This window comes from Juglans microcarpa x Juglans regia, chromosome 4S, assembly GCF_004785595.1.
Source record: "Juglans microcarpa x Juglans regia isolate MS1-56 chromosome 4S, Jm3101_v1.0, whole genome shotgun sequence".
In the NCBI taxonomy this organism is placed as follows: domain Eukaryota; kingdom Viridiplantae; phylum Streptophyta; class Magnoliopsida; order Fagales; family Juglandaceae; genus Juglans; species Juglans microcarpa x Juglans regia.
Window position 1 is genome coordinate 9941525 of NC_054601.1, and position 25730 is coordinate 9967254.

General features: G+C 30.9%; 2 protein-coding genes across 2 annotated transcripts; one reads left to right on the plus strand and one right to left on the minus strand.

Moving 5' to 3' along the window:
• Nucleotides 1-1467: 1467 nt before the first annotated feature.
• LOC121263402 lies at nucleotides 1468-4017 on the minus strand. Its single transcript, XM_041166268.1, has 7 exons — nucleotides 3785-4017; nucleotides 3637-3708; nucleotides 3161-3228; nucleotides 2446-2575; nucleotides 2031-2111; nucleotides 1833-1928; nucleotides 1468-1696 (listed from the first exon to the last, which is right to left on the minus strand). Exons 1-7 carry the CDS (start codon nucleotides 3917-3919, stop codon nucleotides 1622-1624), a joined length of 657 nt encoding a protein of 218 aa, XP_041022202.1. The 5' UTR covers nucleotides 3920-4017; the 3' UTR covers nucleotides 1468-1621.
• A 14036-nt stretch (nucleotides 4018-18053) lies between these two features.
• Nucleotides 18054-24289, plus strand: LOC121263403 (cytochrome P450 714A1-like). The gene is made up of 5 exons (XM_041166269.1): nucleotides 18054-18441; nucleotides 20807-21033; nucleotides 21895-22145; nucleotides 22914-23277; nucleotides 23691-24289. Exons 1-5 carry the CDS (start codon nucleotides 18138-18140, stop codon nucleotides 24114-24116), a joined length of 1572 nt encoding a protein of 523 aa, XP_041022203.1. The 5' UTR covers nucleotides 18054-18137; the 3' UTR covers nucleotides 24117-24289.
• The last annotated feature ends 1441 nt before the right edge of the window (nucleotides 24290-25730 follow it).

Sequence of the window (25730 nt, forward strand, 5' to 3'; positions counted from 1 at the left end):
TTGTAAGTGTTACTCTAGTTCCATACTACGTAGTACATTTTCGCCACTAAGAGGAAACGCTTGGAGTTTATCAATCTGGAAAAACTTGTGGAGCAATTTTTTAAGCTGAGCTTGAGGTACTTTTCCGCTGTGCACTCTAACAATATCTATAACAATTCTCTTACATCTAACTACAACAATTTGTAAACTTTATTTTTATAAATTTTTTTTGTAAATCTAGCACTTATCTTGGATTGTTGGGTACATAAGAAGCAAGTAAATATTACTTCTTTTTAAGTAAAGTTCAATTGCTATTATTTTATCAGTACTTCCCATTTTTGTACTTCCCATTGGGTACAGCTAGACACCTCACACTGTGTATGGTCGAGTTCCAAACGTCACTTAACAAAAATCTCCTTAATAATCTCCGAGGCTTTGAATTGCCAAGCAAATGTTGCACGTGTAGGACGGATGTACTGCACGTGCCTAAAGGATTAGTCATGACAAATGGCTTCATAAGTTCATATACCTTAGCATTGATACGAGAATCTGACTGTACTTCAACATAGAGCTATCAGTTGAACTGATTCAAAAAACAAAAAAGAAAAATATTACGCCCACAGAACATGTCTATCGAAATTCTTTTAATTTTTTTTTTTACTTAATGATTAAGTAAGTATTTTTAAATGAATATGTGATTTTTTTTTATTTTTAAAAAATATTTAAGTAGCTTAAAAAATAGTGAAAGAAAAGATAAAATATATATATATAAAAGATTTGTAGTGTTCGGTAAAAAATTTCTGTAAAAATCTTCTGCTGTTTAATATTGTGGGACTTGTAGGTCATTTTTTTATTTTTATTATTGGCACCGGATATTCAAAAACAAAATCCCGACTTTGATAGGCATTCAGTAGTAGATGATGATGTGCACTTAAAATCTTTTTATCTTGGGCAGTGATGATTCCTACTGCCAAGTCATTGCCAATTTTGTTGGACCAACCAGTGATTTCATATTTCCAAAACAACCGGATGATGTAAAGTAAAATTAAGGATGTGCTTTAATAAGGTATAGAATATGACATCTTTGAGTCTGACCAGATAGCTGGGAGTCACCAACCTTATTCTATAGAAATTACATGTGAGAAAGAACCTAGAAGTTTTATTTGTTTATGCCTGAATTGCAAGGAGTGTGATGTTCCTACTGTAAAATACAGTTGAATGTCAGCCTCATTCAACTTTCAATAAACAAACCAAAAGGTTGCTGGCCTTACCCAATGATACTACTGACTTGATTTCGAAGTGAATCCATGATATAGGGAAAAACAAATCAGGTTGTTGATCTATCTGACCTATCTGGCACTTGCAATATTTCAGTCTTTTTAGGGCTTTAACTTTTAGTCTTTGGGTAGGTGGGTTGGTGAATCAGTGGGGGGGTGAATAAAATCTGTAATATACCAAACTTGATAGTGCAAAAGAAGGATTGAATTATTTTTCAAGAAATAATCTTTTCTTTTTTTCTTTTCTTTTTTTTCCTTTTCTTTTGTACCCCAAAAAAACAGGGGAGTTATGACAAAATGAGGACTGATATAATGCTTAGATGCAAATTCAACTGAAGTAGATTATATATACATTAGGAGTAGAGTTAGACTGCATCCTGCTGCTGCTGTTCATCTTCTTCATTGTCTCCATCCAGATTTGAGGTATCATCATCAGAATCCTGCATATATTCAAGTTTTACACAAAATTCAGATCAAATTCTCTGTGAATTCAATTAATTTGTGGTAATAAAAACTTTGGGCTATGCCTATTGTTGTTGATAAAATTTCCAAGAGAAAAAAAAAAAAGGAACTAACCTCATATTGTTTCCGGATGCTATTTTGAATTGCTGTAATTGTTCTCATCAATATCAACATAGGAAGGATAATTCCACTAGCCCTTAAAATAAGTACCTGGAAATTACAATAATAAAACCTAATCAAATGATTCAGAAGTAAGGACTCCAGATGGTCCTGCCCATGTTTTAGGGGCCAAAGAGAGAATGAGCTACTTACAGTAAGAAGTGTGAAGGGGTAATCTTCTGCTCCACCACTAAGCACAGCAAACAAATGTCTCACAAGCAGGATTACTGTAAACTGCAAATTCAATCAACAAATAATGATACTTAACCCTGTAATTAACTTCATGAATGCTAACTACAAAAGTCGTTTATAGCCCACTGGTGGGGTTGTGGCCCCAAAGTAGGCTGCCAACCTTCAACATTAATTTATTCTTGAACAGGTTGAATACTCACATAAACAATGGGGAAACAAGGGAAAATCTATGCATTTTCCCAAGATCAATTCTTCATGTGTTTGTGGATCAAGATCCCCAAATTTCTTAATACCATAAAAACCCATCTCTAAAATATTTTCTTGAAAAGTTTTCAAAAATATTTTTCATAAAAGCCTCAAAACCAAATTAACTTACAGTCAGGGCCAATGATCGACAGCAAGATGCACTTCTATCTGCAGCAGGAGTGCACTGCAAGTACTCACTTCCGGTCACCAATCTTGGAATCATCACCTCTTGCTCTCTTCTTGGAATTTGTAGGCTATCTCTGTTAACAGAACAATTGCAATTGGTCACAGCAAACACAAGCGTATACAGCCTGCAAACTTCATATAGGCCATCTCCATGCCACTTGAAGCATAGTAATAAGTATTAATCTTCGCTCTCATTATTTATTTATTTTTTCTTTTAGTTTGAAAAAATAATATAAATACAACTATTATGCAACTTTTTTTACGACTATCTAATAAAGTACTCATTTTTAAAAATTAATCATATTTTAGTAGAGAATTGGGTAAAAAATCTGTAATAGTTATATGTCCATATCATTTCTTTTCAAGTGAATTCATATATCAACCACTTAACAATCATATAAAATTTACCACAGCAAGTGTAAATCACTTAAAATGTACCATATCAATGATCAAATTTAATACAAAAAACCATATTTTTTTTTCTTTTTATATCATATTGTTGTATAGCATGTTTCAGGGATTACTTCAAGAATAAACTACATTAATAAAGGTAAATGGGCGCTGAGAATTCCATGTATTTAAGTGAGTCAAAATCTAGCAAGTAGAAGGACTTATTCCAGATTGTTTGATAACTATTAATAATAGGTTAAAAAAAGTACCTAATGGTGACTGCTGCATCAATCAACTGAGACTTCTTTGAAGGTGCAGTGTATCCTGGTTTATATTCCTGCACAAATTCATGACTTCCGTCTAAGAAAAAAAAAAAAAAAACAAAGAAAAAGATTCCACCTTTATGGTTTTTAACTTTTTATTAAGGCATCACGTTAAAACCAATATAACATTCCAAATCCCAATCATATATCATAAAGGGGAGAGAGAAAGAGAGAGACTTTAAACTGTGGAAAATATGGCGAAAGAAAAATTTGATCATCTAAAACTCAAGAACAACTTATTCCTGAATTCAATCACAAGAACAAAATACAAAAACACAGCCGAATGGTTTTGTTTCCCACCCAAAGAAAAATCCATAGCAAAAGAAACTCAAAAAAAAAACCAATTCAGAAAACTCCCTCACAGCAGCAAACTCCAGAAAAGAAACCCAAAATTAATTCATCTGAATAAGAGAAATTCATACCTGGAGACATATTTCACAGGTTGTGTTCCCCTTCTCGTTGCACCACCTCTGTATGCAATCTCTGTGTGCAAACTAAAAAAGAAAAACAAGATTAAAAAGCAGAAACAGAGCACACCCACATCAACAAAACAAAGCTCTCTTTCTTTACCTTAACAGTTCCTGAACAAGAACAGGGAGCTTCCAAGCTCTTACAGCTCTCTACTTCTTCTTCATGGCAAATTCTACAGTATGAAATTGCATACTTTGATTTCAAAGCATCCACAAACAACACAACTTCTCCCATTTTTTTGTTTTCACAGCCTTCTTTCTCTCTCTCTCTTATTTCAAAAAATCTCTTTCTTTCTCCGTGTCTCTGTTTCTCTCTTCATGCATCCCTCTCGAGTCTGCACTTTAAATAAAAGAAAGTGAACCTGGAGTTACGAAATTGTCCTTCCAAATTTTCAAATGAATATTGCTGTTCACTTGGGTTTTTCATTTGGACCGGCATGGACGTGTCGGGAAAAGAGACGTTCCGAAGAAAACTGGGCCATCAAGTAATTAATATCGACTTGACTCACTTAAGACTCGTGTAGTAATAATTAATTTTAGGGTAATATTAAATATAATCACATGTTATGTAAATGTCATGTATTTTATTTAAAAAAAAATTAGAATTAATTATTATAAAATAATTTTTTTATATAAATCTAAATTTATTATTTTTTAAAAAAGAAGTGTGGGATTTACACACACCAAAAACTACAAATATTATTTTTTTCTTAATTTTAATTAGAAATATAAATTTTGTCACATAATTATTTATCATTATTGTAAGAAAAATTCTCATTTTTTCTTAATTTATTCTACTTGTGACTCGTGAGTTATATTCAAAAATTATTTTTTCTAAGAAATAACTAATGGATTGTAAAATTCAATTCCTAATACTTTTTATCCTAAGGTGAACTTGCATCCATATATGTAGTATGGTACTTCATGGTTGTCTTTGCTTCTTGATCAAGGTGAAAAAGTGAGTTTTTCATATTTTTTCATAATGGAGTCTTCTTAGTAAAGGGTTTGTACCAAATTTATACATTTCGGAATTTGTATATATCATTTCTCGTTCTTTAAATATCATCTCATATTTCTTTCTCATTTATAAACATCTTTAAAAATTATTTAAGATAAATTATTTGTATATTCTTAGAGTGCACTTCGCATACTCATTTAAAAAAAAAAAAAAAAAAAAGAAGAGAGAAGTATGAGATCTATATGTAAAAAATCTATTTTATACTGGTGAATTACACATTTTTAAAAAAGAATACGTCTGACTTATTGACAGAACTGCATGTAATATTTCTCTTTATTGAATAGATTTTTTTTTTTTTATCAAAAGATGTATCTCCCAACATGATTATTTTTGTCACAGTTCTCAAGAAAATATGGCACAAGGTAAAACGAATCCTTATAAGACAATTCTTAAAAGTTAAAATACAACATATCACTTTCAATGTATTTTAATTAGCCAAATATATTTAAATAACTAATCACGATTATTTATAATTTAAAAAGCGCATGCCTAATAAATTATTTATTCGTGTAAATTATCAAGGACAGAGGGACAATTTTGTCTTTTAACACCACTATCAAAGGGAGAATATTATCACATTTCAAGAAAGAAATGAAAAGAAAATCACATTATTTAATGATTATAGCCTTCCTGTCCCTACGTGTCCAATTCAAAATTCTTGCTTTCCAGAGTTTGAATATGGACCCTTGGATCTCTCCATCAACGGTGCTAATTATTTGAACCCAAAAATTTTAAAAATTCTGGGCCCCTCTTGTAGACGGTTGATGATGTTGTTTCTCAATATTTTTATTTTTTTCTATCGGAAACAAATCTGTATGGTTTGAATAATGAGATGTGATAGAATGAGATGGGATAATTTTAAATAAAATTAAAAATTAAATAAAATATTATTATAATATTATTATTATTTTGTGATTTAAAAAAATTAAATTATTTATTATATATTATGTGAAAATTTAAAAAAATTATAATGATAAAATGAGACGAGATGAAATGAATTTTATTATCTAAGTAATTATTTTGGGTATAATTTAAATTTAATATTTTTTTAGAATTTTTATTTTTATTTTTTATTTTTTTTATTTTATTTTAAGGAGAATTATGGGCAAGCAGTAGCTGACATTTGTGCTTATCCTTCTGAGTCTGGTCGTGGTCATCTATATCCATCTAAAGGTTGGATTTTTCTACTCCATTCCGTGGAATCCTACCATTATGGATTGCTCACAAAATGGCACCAAAAGTTATTGAAATTTGAACTTTTTTTGACCGTTTGAGCAAGTTGGTGTTGCCTGCCTGTGGGGACATTGATGTTTTCACCAAGGAGGATGATCCTAGCCGTCCGTCCACTAACTCAAAAGCTAGTGCTGCGCCAAGTCCTCTTTGGAAAGTGTGGTTCTAAATGCATATAAAGCCTTAAAAAAACTAATCAAGTGATGATGGATATTATGATACAAAGCGAATAGCACAAGATATCTATCCCATGTAGCAATTTTATTAGTCAATCAGAGAAGGTCTGTAAGGGGATTTTCCCCCCTTCTAGACCTAGCGAGTCTGTGAATGAAAGCTAAGGGAATGAAGACCAAAAGCCCGACTCAGAACAAACAAAGTCTCCAACCCAACCTATGGGTAAAGTCCTCTAGATGCAACTTGCAGGAGGGAAGGTGTTGTAAGGTATGGGACTCGTCGATCTGAAGGCCCCTCGAATAGTGTCCAACTCTCAAGTGCTCGTCCGCGTAGCATGCATAATGTGCGGAGAACCCTCAATCTTCTGACAGGAAGAATATCAATAGACCACCAAGGATATTGTCTGGGAGTAGGAAATTGAAAAATCATGCCACATTAATGGCATCACTATCTGGTTATACGCCACATTAATGACATTATCGCAGAACCACGCTGCATTAAATGAATCTGACATAGGGAATAGTACAAAAGACGCAGACTCTATGAGGGCAGACACGATCTGTCCCTCCAGACTTATTGTATAAATAGCAAGCTCCAGGTATGAGAAATTTCTCTGATCCCTAAACTCTTTCACTTATTTACAAACTTCCAAGAATACTTACTAACTTTGGCATCGGAGACTCCTGGTCCCAAGACCGCCCTCTCCTAGTTACCATCTCTCGTATCTTTTGCAAGCCCATTTCGAAAGACCTGAATTGTTGGAACCTAGCCTAAAAGTGTGCGAAACACAATGTTATTATAGATTTTGTTAGTTTCAGTCACAACAACTTATAAAATAATACAGTTTAAGTTGTTATTCATTTAAGTGGTACATATATGAAACTGTTGAAAGTGTGTTACATCAATAAGTGTAGTTGGAGATGACAAAATCTAAGATTAAGGCTGCGTTTAGATATTGAGGTGATCTTAGATAATCTGAGTTAATCTGTGAATAGTAGTATTTTGTAGAATCCAATGAGATGTGTTTAAATGTAATAGATTGATATATGTGTTAGAATGTATGAAGTAGGTTTAGATGAATTTAGATTTTTTATAGAAAGTTGAAAAAGTGATGGTTCCCATCAATAATTAGTTTAGGATGAGTTGAGCTCACTTCAACAAACAAGCACAGCCTAAGAACTCGTTTGGATACTGGAAGTATCTCAAAATCCTATGAATAGTAGGAAAATAGTTTGTGAATAGTAGTGAAATTGTTTGAATAATAATTTAAAATGTTTTATTGGGTTTAGGCAATGAGAGAAAAAAAAAAGAATAAAAATATTATAAAGTAAAAAAATTGTTTGAATCTAGTTTTTTAATATTATTTTTTGTTTTGAAATTTGAATAAGTTGTATTGATTTTTATATTTTGTTTTGAAATTTGTAAAAATTGTAATGATTAAATAAAAAAAAATTGAAGATTGAAATTAAAAAGTACTTTATATTCGAATAATATTTGGAAAAGAAATTATAAGAAGTTTTAAAAATTTATCATCTCATTTCATTACCCAAACATGCTCTAGTAGCATTGTTATATGGATGCCTATAAATTAGTTACAACAATAGGACTACGAGGCTCAAGAGTTCATATTGTGGGGGTAGTTTATTGGTGGATTTAACTAAATTCTAATATTAAAAAAAAATTAAATTCTAATAATTAACTTTTAAATTCAATGATCGAGGTTTTGCAATGTTAGCATTTCTATCACTTATAAACTCAAAACTTAGCACATTAACTTTGGTTATCATTTTAGTAGATTGAATATGAGTTTAATAGCTATAAGATATTGTTGTTGCAAAATCCCGATCACTAACTTTAAAAAAAATGGCAAGAATTTAGACTTCAGATTCTCTCAGAAAATTAATCTAGAAAATTTTGAAGATTTCAACATGAATTTATATATAATATGTAGGACCGTTCATCCGCCCCAATCCGAATTGGATACTTCCTACCCAACCCAAAAGCAAGCAGTTCCGTGTGGTTGTTTCTGGCCGAATTTTTGAAACCGAAGTTCCAACCCGAATTTAATTCCGAACAGGATTGGATTTTTCGATCTGTTTTGTTATGGAAAAAAAAAAAAAAAAAAAAAAAGGAGAGAAAAAACAGGATCCCATAAAATTTTTATGAATTTCACTCAATCACATGTTAATTAGCACAACAAACGAAAAAAGCTCAAAACGTGTAAGATGATGTACAGTTCACTTCCCATATAAATAAATACATAAAATGTTAAAATCTTTCCATTTAAGTTAGAGAGAGAGAGGCCAAGATCCTTTAGATTAATTGATAATAAATTGGTTTCTCATTAAGAGAACTAAGGATTGAATCCTCCCTCCCCATGTATAAAAAAAAAAGTTAGAGAGAGAGAAAAAAGAAAAAGAAAAACATACAATCAGTTTCGTAGAAAGAAAAATCTCAGAAACTTTAAAAGAGAGAGAGAGATAGAGATTATTCATTTCCTGTTCTGTCTAATTTGCACAATTCGATTGTTGAGATTTCTACCAAAGCAAGCAAGCAAGCAATCCCTTTTCTGAATTCTCTCTTTCGATTCATCTCTCTCGTTTGTTTGTTTATATTTTGAACAAAGTCTTAAAGATCTTCCATATCTGCAGAAATTTCAAAATGACAGACAGAGTCTACCTTTCTTCCAAACCTACTACCATTAAAGGCACAGTCAATGCCGATGCTAAAAACACAACAACCCTAGCCCCCGCCGCCACTGCCCCTGTCGAGCCCCAACTCAGGCAACCTTATCGACATCCACCACAGTGCCAAAACCACCAACGCCAACGCAACCGACATGGTCTATGTTGCTGTTGCTGCTTCTAGTCGTTCCTTGTCCTCCTCGTGGTGACTCTTCTCGTTTCCATCGCTAGCTTTTAGTTAGTCACTAACATTCAACTGTGGTGTAGAACGAAAACGGAAATCGGTTAATATCCTGATTACAAACCATTTTTCATTTTTCTAGAATGATTACAAAAGGTTCCAAATTCTGATCCAATTGTTTTCAAGTCGGTTAATTTTGGTTCGGGTCAAGTCGAAATTTTCAGTTAGAGTCGGTTACCAACTATTTTGTTCACTCCTAATAATTTGTGTCTTTTACAATATGCTTGTTAATTGTCCAAGGTTATCAGAGAAAAAAATATTTTATCAAAGATTATGTAGGAAATTATATTACTAAGTCTGTTGTGATCTAGTAAGAATATCTCAGATGATCAATGAATAAAAGCGAGAATAATAGTGAATAATTTGTGAATAGTAGTGAAGTAGTCTGAGAATATCTGAGAACAGTTGTGTTCTCAAATAGACCCCAAAGATGGAAAAAAGAGATTAATGACTCGTTTGGACACTTATTGGATTTTGAAAAATGAGATAAAAAAAAGTTAATAAAAATATTATAACATTAAAAAAATATTTGAATATAATTTTTTAATATTATATTTATTTTAAAATCTGAAATAAATGTATTGTTTTTTGTTGTGTTTGGTTTATAAGTTCGGAGTTATTGGTTGGATGGATAATGATTAGATTAATGATTAGATGAAAATGCTAAAAATTTAAAATTTGAGTGATGTTTGAGAAGAAAATATCTAAAAATATTTGAGAATACTTTATTACACAAACGAAACCTAAATCATGATGATCATAGATACATAATACAAGTTTACAACTAAGTTAAAGGTTTCTAAGCAAATGGGATTCCTCTTTAACAACAATTCACTCCATGCAGCCCACTCTTGAGGTGGTTTTGAATATGATATTTTTGTTCACGCAAAATTGTGAAGAAACTTAAAATTTGAGTTGATACGAAGCAAATATCAACAACTTGTTTTTTTTTTTTTTTTTTCAAAAAAAAAATAACAAGAAGTACTTGGGCAGTTGAAGGTACTAATAAGCCTATTAATCTTATTTAAAGTTGATGCACGGCCTCGAATTTAAAGAACATTAATCTTTGATATTTATTAGGTTAAAGTCTTGTCAAGCTACAGCTTAAGCAAAGCCTATATTTCCAAGCTAGCTATTAAAAGGCAACCAAATGAAAATGACGACATCACTTTTTTTTTTTTATGGTGATAGAGTGGACCATTGCATGCTTGGAAAACAAAAAAGAAGTCGAAGTAGCATGTATGTGGCTGAGGGGATGGCGGTAGCAGACAGACGATGAGGTTAGGGAGATTCGGTGGAAGAGGGAGAGGGGAAGGAAATTTTTTCACCTTTCTAACAACGTTATCAGAACTCCTTTTCTTCTTTAGTAGTTTTTTATTCTGATTTTTTCTTTCTTTCTTTGTCGGTGAAAGTGAAGTGGCCCGAAATGATCGTGGTGATGGATTGGTGGTGGTGGACTACTGGTGGACAAAGGACTGCTTGACGATGAAGTTGGAAGCAGAGCTCGGTTCCTATCGTGAAGCACCCTCTAATTTCTTATATCTTCTTTGCCATTTTCTTTCCCATGTGAATGAGTGTAACTTGAGGTTGATGTAATTTATGAGGTGGTAGTGGAAGGCTGTTATTTGAGGAAAAATGGTCCAACCGCTTAGAAGCAGTTCTGTTACTAAATTGGTTAAGTTATAGGTCAATTGGCGCATCCTACTTAGAAGGGATAAAATATCTCAGGTTCAAAGTGGCTTTTCAAGCCCAGTCTAAGGTTAGGGGTCTTGCCAAGAAGGAAGAAAGAGAATGAGAATGAGATGACAAAAGGATGAGGAAGTAAAAGGGTGTTAAGGTGTCAAAAGTAAAATATGGGAGGGAACTCAAAGGAGAGGTTATGTGACATAAAAGAAGGATGTGCAAAGGATAGGAGAAAGAGCCCAGCCGAATTCAATGGGGCTTCTTCCTCTAGATTGCTACTTTGACTTCTCATTCAGCTTCTTCAACCTCGCGACCAGTGCACCATTGAACGGGTCTCCATTAGAAAATAGATTTATGATCTTTATTGTACAACGATAATAAGAGGCCAAGAGAGATTGTGAAATAATCATATTATAGTAGATTCTCTCCTCCCCAAATCTTTGTGAACAAAGGCATTATGCCGAACTACGTAATCTATGTGTCTCTGTCTCTTTTATTTTTTTTACATTTATTTCATGTTCACTGTCATGGATGTACGCACGAACGCCGTACAACCACACCAAACCACCACCAAGGGCTACACACTATACCAATTGAGGCCTGAATTGTCATAGCGGTCGAGAATAACTCTTTTTCTCTTTCTGACCTATTGTGTGATTTTTCGACATTAACACTACCTTTTATATAGAAATAGATAAGGGCTACACACTATACCGATTGAGGCCCGAATTGTTATAGCAGTCGAGAATAACTCTTTTTCTCTTTCAAGCCCGTTATGTGATTTTTCGACATTATCACTATCTTTTATATAGAAATAGGTAAAGGGAGTCATGAATTCTATTTTGCACGATTGTATTATTTCTTTGTGGTATAAAAGGAAAATCTTAAATCTAATGCTCACAAATATTCTGAGTGTGCTGCAAAAAAGAAAACAACCTCCTGGAGATGAGAGAAAAGTATTGTTCAATGAGAAAATATATGAAAAATGTTTATTGATATATGATATAAATTTTTTTTTTTTTATCCCTCTTAAATTATCCGAGGTATATTTATAGAAAATTTCTTGTCGAAGGCTTGTCCACCATCGAGATTATTTGGTAGGATAACCAGTACCAATAAAAAAAAAAATTACTATGAAATTATACGTACCCTACGAAAAATTTAGAAAGAGACATTTGCTAGTAACAAAAAATGTTGATACGGCCCCTTAATCTAATGTGTAGGCAGTGCAAAAAAAAAGCAGCAAACGAGGTAACAGATCCATCCAGTTCTCACTCCCTCAGCATGATGGGGGCATTGAGCACCTTGTGTGGTGGGGGTAGGCCGGTGGATCCCTTCCAACCAAAAGCTCTTACCATTGACATTATTTTATTTTTTCGGATACGCATGAAACACGTACACATGATCAATTTATGCAACCATGAGAGTGACTTTCATCACTGTTCAAATATATGAATCTTGAAAATTGAAAGTGTTAAAATTAAACTGGTCTTTAGTTAGTAAGAGTGCAACAATTATAAAAAGATTACACAAAATTAATAATTCTATAAATTAACGTAATTTTATATAATCTGTTAGATGTATTTTATAATAAAAGTAATTTTACAATCTGATCAATCACATCAAACTACATCAGTTTATAGAATTACTTTTATGTAAATTTTTTATAGTTAAAATATTTCTCGCGAGAAGAGTGGAGTATTGTACGAGTTAGAACAACCTGATAACAACCCACGAGACAAAATAGTCGGCGTCGGAGAAGGCCTTACTTCAAAGTTTATGTATGATGCGTGGGGATCTTGTGAAGTGATGGTGGCCCTTTTGGGCTCTTGCCCACTTCAAGTTAGGTTCTGTTTGGATACAAAAATATTATTAATTTATCTTATTTTATTATTATAATTTTTTCAAATTCTCATACAAAATATAATAAACAATTCAACTTTTTCAAATCTCAAATCAAATTTTTTAAATTTTAAAATATATTACAAATTAATATTTTATTCAATTAATTTAAAATTATTTTATCGCATCTCACTATCAAACGAATCTTAAAGAAGCTGGAAAAAAAGATGTTTCAAAATAAATTATGTAACAGTGATTTTTCTGCTGAAGGTCAAGTCCATTTGAACTAGGCCTAAGCTTAAAGCCCAGCCTCCTGCAGGTTCTCTCTTTTTCAGGCTCTGAGTGATCAGCCCGACTCAGCGTTTACTGTTTCACAACTTCACCTTTGTTCGAATAGAAAACAAGCTGAGAAGCAAAATAAAACTCAATAAATCCTCCAGTACTAGTTAAATACAGTAGTAATAGACAGTCTGGGAACGAATTTCTCAGTGCTCATGCATTTTATTTTATTTTATTATCAAAGTTGGATGCAAATAATATGGTCAAACCATATGATTGAATCATCCACATTGATGCTTTGACAAAGAGATGGTGCTTGGAGTGCTCATATATGACGAGAACAGTGAACAAACATATACATAAAAATAAAGAGATATACTATAATTTATGTAATTGGGCACTAAGGCTTGCCTCTACATATCTTGAAGAGGAAAAATATACTATATTTTCATGTCTTATATGTAAGTTCTCATTACCTCATTTTATTCTCTTTTACAAGAATGATAAGAGAAGAGGAAGGGTCACAGAAAGATCAAAGTTGATATGTTTTAGACTCCGTTTTGACGTTAAAAATATCTCACAGCATTTGTGAATAATAATGAAATAATTTACAAATAATAGTGAAATAATTTGTGAATTGTAATGAGCTATTTATGAATAAGAGTAATGCAGTGGACATACAATAAGGTTTCTAATACAGTGGATATATCAATCAAGTAGAGTTGGTTAGATTGGATTTGTTTCTAGATCGGAGCTTCGCTATTCATCATCTCCACACACTATACTTATTTTTATTTTTATTTTATTAATTTTGACTTTATTCTTTCTAAACTAATTGAGTCCTTCTACTTATCATTCATACACTACACATTTAGTAAGAGAAAAAAAATTAAAAAATTATATATAATGTATGATGTGAGAATGATGACATTGATGAGTAGAATTTTTGTTCAAACTCTAATTACAATCTTTTCTCAAACAAGAAAAACAAATCTCTATATACAATCTAAAAGAGAGATGCTATTTGATTTAGTTCTTGGGCCGGTAGAATGTCTGGCCCACTAGCAAGACCTTAGACCTTTATAAGGAGGAAAAATTCTATTTGTAATTCCTACTTAGAAATTGTATGTGCAGGTTTTTTATTAAATAAGAAAATATATTATTTTAAGAGAGATAATTTTGTAATTTTAAAAAATTTTAAAAATAAAATTACCTAGACTTATATTACAGTCCCCAAAATAGAGATTGTACCTAACATTGCTCTACAAGAAGTCAACATCTGAAAAAGTTTTCTTTCTTTCTTCCTTTCTTTTCTTTCTTTCTCCTACGTAGCAACATGCTAATAAGACAATCCAACACACAAATTTAGAATTTTATTTTTCTTAAAAAAAAAAAAGAAAAATTTTATTTATCATCTCTACACATCACATACTATACCATTTTTTTCTTATCAAATGTATGATATATAGATGATAAATAGAAGAATATAATTAGTTTAAGAAGAATACAATAAAAAAAATAAAAAAATTTAGTGTATGGATAATAAGTAGCAAAGTTAAAAAAAATCGATATAAAAATCTTAGGACATTTCTATGTAATTAACACGTGATTTATTATTTTTTTATTCTATTTAAATATATACATATTTAAGAATTAAAATAGAAAATCAAAATAACAAATTACATGATTAAATAGAAGTGTGTGGTGTAAAATTTTTGTGTAAATGTCTTTATTTCAAAAAAAAAAAAAAACGATGGTAGCTGTTCATCATGGGTGATTTTCCGGCCACCAAACGTCGAGGCGGTGCCGAATCGGGCCCAACAGTATTAACTGATCTCCTTTGGACTTTATGTCTGCCCATTAGCTTTGTTTTACAGCCCCGGCCGAACATGAATGAATGTGTACAATTTCTGAACAGCTTGATCTTACGTGTCAGTCTGTCAGATGACGCCCATAACCCATATGATAGATCGCTCACCGACGTAATAGATGCTATTCTGCCGTTTGTGTACCACCGTTCTATTTGGCCTTACGCCATTTTGGCATTTTCTTTTTTTTTAATATATTTTAATATTTTTAAAAAATAAAAAAATACAATAAAAATCACTTTCTTAATTATTAAGTAAAAAATAAAAAAAATAAATATACAAGTAGTTAAAATAAGTGGACAAAATGAGAGAGGAAATTAACATTTTCCATAATAATAACAATAATAATAATAAACTAGTCTAGAGGGGTCAAATTGGAATGGAACTTTATTATTTAAAATATGTTAATCATTAGTTGAGATTATGGAAAAAAAATAATTATTTTCGTCAACTACTATTTACTTTCATACTATATAAACTATAAAAATAAAAATAAAAAATTATTAAGTGTGAGATGTAGAAGTAAATAATGACTAATATATAGTAAAATTTTATGTGAAAACATAATGAAAAAATATTGATGAGTAGAGTTTTTATTTTCAAATTTCTTTAAAATCCCAAAACGTGACTGTTTTTATGGCCTAATTTGTCCATTTTAGTTTTGAATATAAAATCATGTTTATTTATAAATATATTTTTTATGAAATTTCTTTGTCAGTTTAATTGTTATTCTCGTTGCATTAACTTGAATTCAGCAATTTAAATTGAGAAATGCTACACTCTTAGAGAGTGTTAGCTCGAGGATGGATCTCGAAAAGGCCAAAACTTATTTTGTTTTTAATATAAATTTTTTTATATCTTTAAATATTTTAAAAAAAATTAAAATATTATTAAAAAACACATCTTTAATCGCTAAGTAAAAAAAAAAAAAAAATTATGAATAAGATCTAAGTTTACCTTATGGTTTTCATTTTAAATCAGGATGTGATCCATGTAAATGAGTGAGGTTTTTTATGATCTTCAACTTAAAAGTTGCTACATCAGCTTTTTATTATAAGTAAAATATACTCATTCATGCACAATCAAATTACAAATTTATAACTTTGTTTTAAAAAAATAAAATACATGGTGGCCGCAGCTCATTCTAAAGGAATTTGTAGCTACCCCACGGTGGGATAGCGCCCGATCAGGTCAAAACAGTATGACTGAGAACCCTTGGATTTTATATCTATTGAAATAAAATCTGATGTTCCAAAAGGCTCCGATCCGATGAAATTATACTACGTTTTAAATAGTGAGACGAAATAAAATAATTTTAGATAAAAATTAAAATTAAATAAATTATTATTAAAATATTATTTTTTAATATTAATATTATTTTAAAATTTAAAAAAAGTAAATTATTTTATATATTTTATATAAAAATTTAATAAAATTATAATAATAAAATAAGACTTAACATTTTCACCATCACACCGGCCTAGTTTCCTAACCAAACCAAGCAATCACTCGACGGTACCAATTACCAACTTTTCAAAACAAGCAGACCCACCAAAACAACTCTCCAACGGCACCATATTTCCTAAACAAGATTTATGAACGTTGCAGTCCTGTATCTTGTACATTGTCTTACTTTCCTTTTATTCTATAAAATTATAATTGTATATATGGACAAACACGTAAAAGACTGTTTTCTTTAGAAAATAAAAAACATCAGTTATTTCGTTTGATTTCGTAGATGATATGAAATGAATTGATATAAAAATTAAAAATTAAATAAAATATTATTAAAATAAATTTTTTAATATTATTATTATTTTGAGATTTGAATTATTTATTTTATTTTATATTAAAATTTAAAAAAATATAATTATTAAATAAAATAAAAAAAATTATATAAAACATATTGTAAAAACAAACGAAGATGAATGCATGTCTACAGATTTTAAAAACCTCTTGCATCATCAAATAACGCTCGGAGGATAGTTCACCGACCTAGAATTAAAAAAATGTAGGAATATATTAAAATAGCCTAGCCTAGTGTTGCAGTTATAATGAAATTTTAGAAAAATAAATTTATAAATTGATACAGTTTTATATGATATGTTAAATATATTTTATAATAAAAATAGATTTATAATATGACATATCATATCAATTCACGTTAATTTATTAATATAATTTTATAAAATCTTTTTGTGTTAAAGAATAATTATATTTTATTTAAAAAAAATATTATCGATCTTCGTTGTAAGTCTCATCATCCATTCATCTATTGAGTAGTATCAAAATAATTAAAATATTATTTATTATTTTTAACTTATCATTTAATATCACATCACAACGTAATAAAAAGATGATGGTAGATAGTTTTCTTTCAATTTTTCTAATATGCAGATGCCCCACCCGTTGGATCTTTCTTTGGAGCATTTAGTTCTTCTTTGAGATAGATGGAGATTTTGAACCAGCTTGGATTGGGTATATACGTCTGGTATCAATATTTCCTACAATTTTTTGATCCAATTATTTTTTTTTTAAATTAAGAAATAGATCCTATTGTATTTAATATTATGGTTGATACTATCAAAACCTAACAAGCTCCATTTAAGTAGTAAAAATATTTCATCTTATTATTACAATTTTATCAAATTCACACATAAAATATAATAAATAATTCAACTTCTTTAAATATTAAAATACCGCAAATTATGTCCATCTCTTTCGAAAATTTCATTCTCATCCAAACATCAATTTAGTAACAAGAAGTTCCACTAAAAAAATGATATAGACAAGACTAGCTTACAAAGTTCTTAAAATATCAATTATATTTTGAATTTGAATTGACTTTGATGGGTTTAAGTCCAAAAATAATACCATGTTATTTAAAAATTGCATAAATATTATAAAATGATTAATTTATCACCATACTCACATTTTATTTTGATCATACTAAGTGGTATGTGACATATTTATCACTATTAAATGATAAAGAAGTATGTAATAAATGATTATTTAATAGTAATAAATGTGTTAGATCATACTTAGTGGAATAAAAATGAGATAATAGTATAGTGTATAGAATTTTTTTTTAAAAAATCATTACAGCTAGGCTGGTTGAGATTTGAAATCTGATTCGAGGATCTCATGACCCTCCACATTCATATTTGTTAATGTTTCAATTAGTTGTCTATTATTAAGGACCACTCCACTTTATTATTTTTTATTTTTAGTAAGGACCACTCCAGTACTATAGTTAGAACTCTTTTTTTTTTTTTTTTATTAATTACTTGTCTATTTTAGTATTTTATTGTTTTTATTATTAATCTTGTCTTTTTAAAGAGCTTGACGTTCACAGCAAAATAGTAAGTCAAAAGAGAGGAAGCGAACAGAAGAGAAGAAGAAGAAGAAGACGAAGCTAGCTGGGTGTGATCGAGATGATGAAGTTGTTGGAGCTTCCTCTTGTTTTGAGAATGATTTTTTGGGTAGCTGTTTTAGGAGTGGCTGCCTTGTTCTTTCATCTTTACAATACTGTTTGGGTAAAGTCTAAAAGGATCAGAAAAACGCTGGGGATACAAGGAATCAAAGGTCCTCCACCTTCGTTTTTTTCTGGAAATCTGTCTGAGATGCAGAAGATTCAATCCCAGGCGACGAAAGCCCCAAATCATGTCGATCAAATTGTTGCCCACGATTACACATCCACTCTCTTTCCATATTTTGAACAGTGGAGAAAAGAATACGGTATTCTTCTTCTTCTTCTTCTTCATGTTTCTTCTCCGGCCACTGGTCTTTTTTTTTTCTGTTCTTGTTTGAATATTCTTTGCTTTTCGTACTGTTTTCAATTCATATCCAAGGCAACATCATCATGGGTAGATCCTTAGGGCATATGGAGAGCTCAGTACGGCTCGTTTGAAAATTTCTGTTCTCGTTTTAAACATTTGGTTGAAGATAAAAGGAAGGGCTTTTGTCTCTCTGCATGAGTAACACATGCTTTTCGTTTCTCAAAATCAGTGTGAAATTGAGATGATTGGAAAAAGACGGGGGGGCGTGTTTGGTGGGAATTATGTTCGTTCCTTTGGAAAATAGATGTTATTGAAAAGAGATTAATGGCTAATTGCAATGGATTTTCATGACTTTATCAAAAGCTCTCTAATTAATTTTCTAATTTATGCAAGGTGTTAAATAGTCAATTAGTCAATGCGATTTGATGTTAGATAAATTACTCCATTTAATTTTATACTTTTTCATTTTTTTTATTTTCAAATATTTTTATTGTTATTTATATAATTTAAGTTGTTATGATACCCGATGCATTTCTGTTGTCAATTGAATTACTCAATGTGTACTTATGAGAAATTCTTTATTGAAGATTTATAGATCTCTAAAATTAGTCAGAACGTTATTCTTAGACATCGAGTATCAATAAAAAAAATTATTTAAAAATAAAAAATAGTATTAAAACAAAAAGTATTTAAGAAATAACTAATAAAATCTTAAAAACATTTATAAAGAAGTCACTAATATTAAAAATGGAACTTAACAAACAACTAATGAAAACTAAAAAGATTAAAAAACGATTTTGTGAATTGATAAAAGCTAAAGAGATTAAAAAAAGATTAAAACCGTACATGATTTTTTGAATTGATTTATAATTTTTTAAATTTTTTATTTCAACAAAAAATATTTAATTGCTAAGGAGCTGCTTTCTGCATTAACACCCTAGCTCGTTTCGTCGTCCGTCAAAGTCATGACTAACGACAAGGTTGTCACTTGTCACAAATGACATGTGCATATCAATACTTGATTTATATCAAGAGTAATCCTACGGTCAAAAAAAAAATTATATTAAAATAATCTTATAAATTGACGATTTTATTTAATCAATTAAATTTATTTTATAATAAAAATAATTTTATAATATGGCGAACTACATTTCTAAACCACATCAATTTATAAGATTATTTTTATATAATTTCTTTATAGTTATAGTATTTCCCTTATATCAAATATACTATAAATTTAACTAAATTATTTTAAAAGCATTGGAAATGGGATTACGTGTCATTCACATGACCAGTTTGTAAATATTAATACTCTGCCAATTTTAATCACGTCCTTATAATATTTAAGTGTATAAAACCCTTAAAACTTTTTCAGCATTACAAAGTAACCAAAATTATTTAGTTTTGGAAATTATAAAAAATGAATTATGAAACAAATCGACAAGTTTTAGAAACATGAGAGTGTACCATTGTTTCACTCAATTATAAGCATAGATGGCTCCGTCAGACAAGGCCCTGGTTTTAAGCAAACATTGGCAAAAGCAAACAATTGGATGCATCTCCACGTTTCAAAACTATACTAAACTCGGCAAGTTGCACTTGATTTCTCATTTACTAAGTTATCAGTGCTTGATACACTATAATATATGATGGTGATTGGTGACAATGACATTAATAATCTATAGTTTCTGAAAAGACCATAGCTAATCAATGTGACTAAAGATGGTATAATCGATAACCCATATGAAAATCGATGATTGGTATGGAAAATGATTTGTGTAAGTTTAGAATACACAAACCTCGTCCCATTCATTTGAAAAAAAAAAAAAAAATGAGAGACTCACTTGCAAAGAAATAAAAAAAAAAAAAAACTTGTTCTTTTACAAAGGCCGTATTTTTTAAAATATTTGTGCGCGATTTGAATGTTCTAAACTCATATATCTAGCATGGATTTTGTTTCTTATTAGTTATTATTTATTTTCACATTCCACACTTAATAACTTCTTTTTTATATATATATAAAATGTGTGGTGTGAGATAATAAATAATGACTGATGAGAAGAATTATTAATTTAGGTGTCGTTTGGATTCGAAGTTGAGTTGAAATGAGTTGAGATGAGTTATAAATAGTAGTAAGATTTGTGAGTTAAAGTTAATGAATAGTAACGAGATGAGTTGAGATGAATTGAAATGAGTTGAGATGGATTACGAATACAAACTTCTCCTTAGCGTTACTTAAATCTTTAAACAGTAACAACCTATTGCCTAACGGCAAATCAACTTATATTGGAGTTGGTAAATCTGATATTCTGAAATACGTACAGGTCTAATATATACCTATTCAACGGGGATGAGGCAACATTTATACGTGAACCAGCCGGAGCTAGTAAAGGAAATGAACCAATGCATAACTCTGGGCTTAGGAAAGCCTTCTTATGTATCGAAGAGACTTGCACCCATGCTTGGCAATGGTATTTTGAGGTCCAACGGCCATATATGGGCACAACAAAGGAAAATTGTTGCTCCTGAGTTCTTCATGGACAAAGTCAAGGTACTGAATCTAAATCCTTTTCTTAGGTTTCTGAATCTGCCTGCTTTAAATCTTATAAATCACGTAATATGTAAGATTAATCTAAGATATAGAAAAAGTAGTGTTAGATCTAAAAAAAGATCTAACTAAAGCAAGTTTATAAACTAAGAAAAATAGTACTACTCTTACCATTTATTCTTACCGCTTGGAGTTACTGTTGTGATTTTTTATTTTATTTTCTAATTTTTTTTCTCAATGATTAAAAAGTATTTTTTAATAATATATATTTTTTAATATTTAAAAGTATTAACAACTACATGTAAGAAAAAGTAAAAAAGTAAATAAAATGATAATATAACTAACAGTAGCTCCCAGTTGGGAGCAGTGGCTGTAGAGTCACCCATAAACTAAATAATTTAATGTGATATGTCGGATATACTTTATTTTAAAAATTGTTTACAATTTAATTACATATTACATCAAGTTACAGTAGTTTGTAAGTTGATTTGAGTAATGATACTCATTATCCATTTTCTCATCCTCCTCTCATCATTTCATGATGTGTCATTAGTTGATTTAATGCAACATCATGAGATGATGAGAAAAAATAATGATGAATAGATTTTTTTCTTTCAATTATAATATAAGAAATAAATAGAAAATAGAAATTATACTTGCAGTCTTAGGATGTGCAAATCTCGTACACTCACTTTGAAAAAAGTAAATAAATCTAAAATTCATGTGAAAAAATTATTTTTTTAGTGATGGATTCTATTTTTTTTTTTTTTGTAAAGGGACTATGTAGAACTTTCACACCTTATAACTATATAATCTAGTTTTACTGAATAAGAAATGACCGTGATCATGGATACCAAATGGCAGGGCATGATGGGGCTAATGCTCGAGTCAGCACAAACATTGGTGAGAAAATGGGAGGACTCCATCGAAGCTCAAGGTGGTACGGCAGCAGACATTCACGTGGACGAGGATTTGAAGGGTGTCTCAGCAGATGTGATCTCAAGGGCTTGTTTTGGGAGCTCTTATTTCAAAGGAAAAGAAATTTTCTTAAAGCTTCGAAGCCTTCAGAAGGTTATTTCTAAGCAAGGCTTCCTTTTTGGGGTTACTAGTTTCGGGTAGGTGGAGTTTTACTATCATCACCTCTACACATCACACACTATACACTACATATACTTATTTTTATTTTTATTTTATTTTTTCTAAACTAATTAAATTATTCTATTTATTATCCATACATCATACATTTGGTAAGAAAAAAAAATTAAAAAATAAAAAATAAAAAATTATATATAATGTGTGGTGTGAAGATAATGAGTAAAAATTTTCTAATGCAAATGGTTCCTAATATCAATGATATTTTTCACCTCTTTACACCTTTTGACCATGATTAAACCCTTAGAAAATGTTAACTCTTTTCCTATAGTTGTCTTGTTTTGTTAGTATTCTTTAGTCGTAACACATATTTTGTACATTCCAATTTTAAAATGAATTATGTTATGAAAAATTCTATGCACTATATTTTATCATATTTTTATTTTATTATGTAAAATGTGATATATTTATTATTATTAAATAATTTTTTATTTGATAATTTTTTATCATTTAATAATAATAAATATGACATATTTTATATAATAGAACGAAAATAAGATATGAATGCGATGGATAAAATTATTGGATAACACCATTTACTTTTGAGTTCATAAAAAAGTCAAAGTAACCTGTACTTTTTCTAGTAAGCTGATGTCATGATATAGGCTTTCACATCGACATGTTTTTAAGTGTGTCGATAAACAGGCTTACAAATAGTATTCTTTTACAAATCGCAACAAACCGATCTTTGCACACGATACTTACAATGGTGAAGTGGGTTGTTTTCATAGAACGAGGAAGCGAAAGGAGATTAGGAATTTGGAGAGAGAGATCGAGACATTGATCTGGAAGGCAGTGAAAGAACGGGAAGAGAAATGCATAGAGACATCAGCATGTGAGAAGGACCTAATGCAGTCGATACTAGAGGGGGCCATGCATGATCAAAGTATGGGCAAGGATTCATCCAAGCGCTTCATTGTTGATAATTGCAAGAATATATATTTTGCAGGGCATGAATCCACTGCTGTTGCGGCCTCCTGGTGTTTGATGCTACTTGCTTTACATCCAGAATGGCAAGCTCGTATTAGGACAGAAGTTGCTCAACTTTCCCCAAACGGCTTAGCAGATATAAATTCAATCCTGCAGTTGAAGACGGTATAGATCAATCATCATAATATGTGCATGTAGCCATGAAAATAAGGTAAAATCGGTACTTGGATTTTCATATTGTTACAAAACGAGGCTACAATTTTCAGCTTTTGCAATATTAAATTCTGAAAAAAAGAAAAAAAAAAAAAACTCGCCCAATCGGGTTATGAAAATTTAGTTAAATCAGGTGTCAATCTTCGATTGACTGACACAAGGCATCAAGTATGCAATGCTAGCAATTCGATTAAGGTTTTCTAAAAATATTAATGAAGATATTTATTTTTTGATTTTTTTACTCACAAGTACTAATATTGCAAAAGTTAAAAACTGTGGCATCGATTTGTAAGAAGGTGAAAATTCAAGTACTGATTTTGCAATTAAACCATTTCTTTTTTTTATTTTTAAATTAATCCTTCCAGGTGACTATTGTGATTCAAGAAGTCTTGCGTCTATATCCGCCAGCAGCCTTTGTATCAAGAGAGGCTCTTGAAGACACCCAAGTGGGAGATATTACTATTCCCCAGGGAGTATGCTTGTGGACTTTGATCCCAACACTGCACAGAGACAACAATATTTGGGGACAAGATGCAGATGAGTTCAGACCTGAGAGATTCAGCAATGGTATTTCCAAAGCTTGCAAATTTCCCCAAGCCTATATCCCATTTGGATTGGGTCCTCGCCTGTGCTTAGGCAGAAACTTTGCAATGGTTCAGCTAAAACTTCTTCTGTGTCTGATTATCTCCAAGTTTGCTTTCTCCCTATCTCCCAAATACAGGCATTCTCCTGCTTATAGAATGATCGTAGAGCCTGAACATGGTGTGCATATCCTTGTTAAAAAGATTTGAAATGACAGTCGATGTGGCAGCCATGCATACACGTGGATGTTTAGGGCTCGTCCAGCTGATGCAGTGTTCATGAAAAGTATCATCTACTTGTAATGAAGAATGAATTTTCAGCTGTATATATATTTTCATGTATTTTCTCTTAATAAGCTACCATAGAAATATATTTAGAGTAATCAAAGTTACAATAGAATGGAGAATAGAAGTATTTTATGATACTCATTGTTTAAAGAAATAATTTTCTCTAAGTGTTGATAGTGTAGAAAACTATATGGAGAAAACTCTAAAACTCAATGTGTATTGACAATGTACATGGTTGACCTATTTATAGTGTAATAAGGCCTATGTAAATAAAGAAAATGCAATCAATACCTAAATACAAAATATCCTAACCTAGAATATTTATAGAATATTACCAAAATTACTATAATCAAGGTAGGTAAATATATGCTAACATCCTCCCTCAAACTCAAAACGAGGGAGTTAACTAGAGTTTAGAAACAAGAATACCTAGCCAATTAGGTGGATGAGATTTTGTAAAAATATCAGGAAGATTGTCTTAAGAGGATACAAAGTGAAGATGCAAAGCACCTTGCTGAAGGTGATGATGAACAAAATGACAATGTATCTCAATATGTTTGGTAAGTTCATGAAAGACATCGTTATGAGTATTCTGTATGGCACTTTGGCTATCATAGTGAATGGAAGAACTAGTCTTCTATTAAATGCCCATGTTTGCTAAGAGCCATCTAAGCCACAATAGTTCAGAAGTGGTGTCAGCCAATGCACAATACCTAGCCTCAATACTAGGTCAAGATACTATTGACTGCTTCTTGCTACGCCAATATATCATAGATGTTTCAAGAAAAGAACAATAGCCACTGGTGGAGCGACAATCAGTCGGATCACCAACCCAATCAGTATCAGAGTAAGCTTGAAGTTCAAGAGAAGAGTATAAGGAGAAGTGAAGTATATATAATAAAATGCCCTTAACATAGCGCAAAATACGAATAAGTACAACAAAATGAGTAGAGCATGGTGCGCTCACAAATTGACTGACCAGCTAAACCGCATAAGAAATATTTGGTCGTGTAACTGTGAGGTAAATGGGACTACCAACCAAATGTCTGTAGAGAGTGGGATTTGAAAGAGGGAGGGGCACCATCAGTGGTGAGAAGCTTAACATTATATTCCTGATGAGTGTTATCTATATTATTATTAGTCAACCTAGCTTTAGAGAGTAAATCAAAAGTATATTTGGCTTGGGAAACATAATAACCATGTGCACCAATGTGACCTCAAGTCCAAGAATGTAGCTTAGGTTCTCTAAATTTTTCATTTCAAAACTGACGAAATCCTGAAGGTCTCTAATGCAGTGATTTCATTGCTAGTAATAAATATATCATCAATATAGACAAGGATAGTGATAGGATCAATATTAGTAGTACGAAGAAAAAGTGCAGAGTCATATGAACTGGGAACAAATCTTTGCTTAGCAACCACAGAGCTGAATTTGGCAAACCAAGCATAGGGAGCTTGCTTGACCCCATAGAGAGCACGACGAAAATGACAGACTTTATGTGCAAGATGTTCATAGCCAGTGGAGGGTGCATACAT

Bases quoted from the DNA above. Each gene is read 5' to 3' on its own strand.
- LOC121263402 (XM_041166268.1), bottom strand. From the start codon at position 3,919: ATGGGAGAAGTTGTGTTGTTTGTGGATGCTTTGAAATCAAAGTATGCA. The intron at 3,229-3,636 runs GTATGAATTTCT...GAATTTGTGCAG, and splicing joins CCTGTGAAATATGTCTCCAG to GAATATAAACCAGGATACAC. The intron at 2,112-2,445 runs GTAAGTTAATTT...TTGAATTTGCAG, and splicing joins GTCGATCATTGGCCCTGACT to TTTACAGTAATCCTGCTTGT.
- LOC121263403 (XM_041166269.1), top strand. From the start codon at position 18,138: ATGATGAAGTTGTTGGAGCTTCCTCTTGTTTTGAGAATGATTTTTTGG. The intron at 21,034-21,894 runs GTACTGAATCTA...ACCAAATGGCAG, and splicing joins TCTTCATGGACAAAGTCAAG to GGCATGATGGGGCTAATGCT. The intron at 22,146-22,913 runs GTAGGTGGAGTT...TTGTTTTCATAG, and splicing joins TTTGGGGTTACTAGTTTCGG to AACGAGGAAGCGAAAGGAGA.